The 4,079-nt window shown below is 54.9% G+C and overlaps 2 protein-coding genes across 2 annotated transcripts in view; both read right to left on the reverse strand.

The window, feature by feature from the left end:
* LOC104135265 (potassium inwardly rectifying channel subfamily J member 3) overlaps positions 1–1,186 on the reverse strand; it is a 70,373-nt gene extending 69,187 nt beyond the window's left edge. The window contains exon 1 of the mRNA XM_009648892.1: positions 1,148–1,186. Coding sequence (XP_009647187.1) covers positions 1,148–1,186 — 39 coding nt within the window. The remainder of the gene's footprint in view (positions 1–1,147) is intronic.
* A 2,445-nt stretch (positions 1,187–3,631) lies between these two features.
* The window catches only part of LOC104135266 (polypeptide N-acetylgalactosaminyltransferase 13), a 131,640-nt gene continuing 131,192 nt past the window's right edge, over positions 3,632–4,079 (reverse strand). The window contains exon 11 of the mRNA XM_009648893.1: positions 3,632–3,772. Within this exon, the coding sequence (XP_009647188.1) occupies positions 3,632–3,772 (141 nt within the window). The remainder of the gene's footprint in view (positions 3,773–4,079) is intronic.

The raw sequence follows: 4,079 nt of genomic DNA on the forward strand, positions 1-4,079 counted from the left end.
CCCACGCGAGATCATAGAATCATAGAATGTTTTGGGTTGGAAGGGACCCCTAGAGGTCATCTAGTCCAACCCCCAGGGCGTGGGATCAGGCAAGATCTCCACTTTCTCAAAAAAAAAAAACCAAAACCCCAAACCAAACCAGAATCAGCAGATGGAGCTTTGCAGCTTTTCTTCACAGCGCTATTCGTATTTGAGTGCAAGAAATAAATAAACCCTCCAGTGACTGGGAAATACGTGTCCGTAGGGAAACCCACCCCGGCCGACCCATCCAAATGCCTGGTTTGGCCTGTATGGCCTCAAGTTGTGCCAGGGCAGGGTGAGGTTGGCCATGGGGAACAATTCCTTCCCCTTGGGGCTGTCAGGGGCTGGAAGGGGCTGCCCAGGGAAGGGGTCGAGTCCCCAGCCCTGGGGGGATTTAACAGCCGGGCAGAGGCGGTGCTGAGGGCCAGGGTTTGGGGGTGGGATGGCAGGGGTAGGGGAACGGTTGGGCTGGGGGAGCTTAAAGGGCTTTGCCAACCAAACGATTCCATGATTCTATGGTTGTGGGGTTGTCCCATGGATGGCCAGAAGGTGCGGGGCGATAAGAAGGAGCACAGCGCTTCACAGCGTTTGTGGTTCAACTTAACTCTTCGAAGCCTTCGCTTTGCTGGTGCCACCCAGCGCTACAGCTCGCTCTCAGCTCACCAAGGCAAGGCTTCGAAACCAGCCGAACCAGCAACGCTTTTCCAGTGACAACAGTAAATACTCAGCGTTCGCAGAGCTCTTTAAAGGCATCGTGCCCACAGAAGCCAATCCTCCCGACACCCTTCTGAGATATTTTATAAATGGGGAAACAACAAAGACCAGCCAACCATTTGTGGGCACTGACCTTCAGGCACTCACCAACAGAGGCAACCAAATGAGCTGGTTTGAATTATTCTAGCCCAAATGACTTGCGCCAAGGCAAGACCTGAATTCAGCGGCAGGAGGAAGGGCAGGGGTCCAAGGGCGCAGTAGCTCACATTTATTCATGAAACCCCATCATTTACCATCCCTGGTGTGGTATCAGCGCCGCAGGCACCCTCCCCACCACCACCTCGCTCTCCGTAAACGAGGCTTTGTGTGAGATCCCTCCGCAACGAGACCGATGGGGGCTCTGGATCCTTACCGAGGAGGTAAATCCAGGATCCGGCCCCTTGAAGCCCATGGCAATATTTGCCGTGACTGAAGTTAAGCAGGTCCCTCAGTGCTTCTTTTTCTACATCTGAGCATAATCCCTAGGCCATCCTGCCGGCAATATTCTGCTCCGGCCGCGAGGGATGCGCTACCTGCCCCTCAGTAAGTACGATCAAACACGGAGGCATTTCCCTTCTTTTTTCCCCCCAAGCGGGGACACAGCGGCGCGGGCACTGACCGTACCCAACACGGCAAGCTTGCCACCTTCGTCAAGGGATTACACGCTTTACAAGAATATTAACCTTCACAGCAGTTCTAAAGAGAAAAAAAATATCCTTTTCTTCACCCGTTTGTGCGACCGCACCTGAAGCCCAGACAGTGGCGCACGCGTTGCACCTCGCCATCGCCCTCCGGCCACGGCGTCGAGAAAACCTCATGGTCTGAACAGGGCAGCGTGGGGACTTTGGCAGCCTTGGCCCTTCGCAGCCAGGAGTATTCCATGAACGGGACCGGAGGCACCCAAAAGAGACGGCACCGCCGGCTGCCCTCTCCCCGTGCTCCGGGACGCTGTGGGACCTTCCACAACATTTACTTCTGCAACGACACGCAAAAGCCACGTAAGGGGATACACGACCTACCTGCAAGAGTCCACGTGGCAAAAGCCCTCGGCAAGGAGACGAAGAATCCATTTATTATTATTTTTCCGCATGGAGATTGGCGGTTAAATTCGTTCGTGATGGCTGCACACTGTTTCCACGAAGGACCACGGCCTTCGCCCGGTTTGCTAGCTTTTCAGCCGTGTCGAGTACTTGCGCGAAAAAAGGAAGATGAGGACTGGAAGTGTTTGGCCCCACTTTGAGCGGGGAGGCTGGACCAGATGAGCTTCCACTCCGAGTTAATCCGTGATACTCTAGCTCCCGTGCATGCACAGCAATCACTTTTCCAACTTAATAGCCTTCCATTTGTCATTTAATGATGTGTATCAAGAAAATATGGATGATCTATAAATTTATAATACGTACATATATATAGATGACACTATTAATCCATAACAACCAGAGCATTATACAGAAAATATTGTCATTTTTAATGACCCAGTGCATAAACAGACCTTTTGAGGAACTGTGAGTGAAATAAGGGGAAACCATTTCACCACTTACCCGTGCTGAAGTCACGCTGCGGCCGCTGCCCTGTGATTTGGGTCTCTTGACCCCTCTAGGCACAGGTTAGACCAGCGCCGAAAACCCAGCCCAGCCCGTTGTGCAACAGATGCATTTTGGGAGGGATGTGCCGCTGGGGTCACGCCACCAGTACATATAGGAAACGTCACCAGTATGGGTCGGACCCTTCCCCACCCCCCGCCGCGGGTCGGCATGGCATCAGTTCCTGCAACGCCTCCGACACGGCTGCGCCCCGTCAGCACGTTTTAGAATAACCACGCTAAACAAAATGATTAAGCCACAAAATTGTTAAAAATATAAATAAGCATCTGTCATCGCTATCCAAGCAAGAGCATCCGGAGCCAGGACTCCGAGCCGGTCCAGTTTCATCCTCTGCGGGCAGGGGATCCACGGATGGAGCTCCTGTCTGTGCCTCCCACGGGACGCGGGTACGTACTGATGCGGAAGGGCAGCAGCTGGGGATCGAGGTCCAACCCCACTCGGTTTCCAGTGGTCTCAGGTTTTGGTACCCCCTCCCGCAGCCCCCTTGCAGCGCCCCGGGCGTCGGCCCCAGCCCCTTCCCGCTGCAGAGGACGTGTCAGGCTGCACTGGCCTGAGTTACCCACGCGTGCTGCTCCTCCTCCGGAACGATGTTCCCACGTCTTTTGCCGTTGCCTCCACTGATTTCATTTCAGTTTCTGAGTGCAGTCTTTGCTCAGTTTTGCTGCTTTTCCAAACACTGGATCCCATTTATTTTTTTTTTTCCCTGGCACAAACCACAAAGCTTCTGCTCTGTCCGATGACTTTTTTGCTCGGTGTGGTTCTTCACTGAGTCCCACTTGACAGCACATATCCCCACTGCGTTGCCAAGAAAGACCAGCACCAACACACCCAGCTCAGGAGACACCTGATGCCAGGATGGTTCCCGGTGCCAGCGAGTGTCATAAGGCATTTTATACTGGGTCCCTTCTCCGCAGGGGTGCGTGACACACGGGGAACACCCTCCATCCCACCCTCTTTGCTGTAGGGTTCATTGAGGTTTCTCTGGAACCACTTTTGAGCACGTTTGTGTTGATAACAGCACATGCTTTGCCATGTACAGGCTCAGATGAGCTTCTTTTGAACAGTCACAGGTTTCCAAGGGGCGCGTGGAGACCCGCCACATCAAGGGAACCCCCCCGTGACTTTGCTCCAATGGCTGGGATTGGGAGAGGGCTTCAGCGCCACTGGCCTCAGCAAGGAGGAGGAGGAGGAGGTGAGGAGGAAGAGGAGGAGGAGGTGGCCATCCCAGCCGAGGCAGCGGGTCCGCGTCGCCTTCAGGCACCCAGGGTCATGTTGCGCAGCAGCCACTGCTGGGAGCGGCCGTCGCCGCACTCCCTCATGCTGGGAACCATCTTGTCCTCCTCCGACGGCTCATCCAGACACTGGTTGCTGTTGACGTGCCTCAGGGTGAGCTTCTGCAACAGAGAAGGGTGAGAGCTGCAGCAAGGGAATTACTGCTGGAAGCCAGCAATCGCATTTTCGGTCTTATTTCAGTATCGCGCGAGGCACGGAGAGGTGGTCGCCCCCGGCCGTCGCCCGCAGGGCTCTGCGGGATCTCTGCCACGCTGCGCCGGGGGCGGCCAGGCAGCCCGGGCAAACGGAGCGCAAGAAAATTCTTTTTTCAAAGCAACAGTATTTTGGATTAAGGAGCTTGTTGTGGTTTAACCCGGCTGGCAACTCAGCACCACGCAGCCGCTCGCTCACTCCCCCCTCCCTCAGTGG

The sequence above is a fragment of the Egretta garzetta genome, unplaced genomic scaffold (genome assembly GCF_000687185.1).
Source record: "Egretta garzetta isolate BGI_Z169 unplaced genomic scaffold, ASM68718v1 scaffold191, whole genome shotgun sequence".
Classification (NCBI taxonomy): domain Eukaryota; kingdom Metazoa; phylum Chordata; class Aves; order Pelecaniformes; family Ardeidae; genus Egretta; species Egretta garzetta.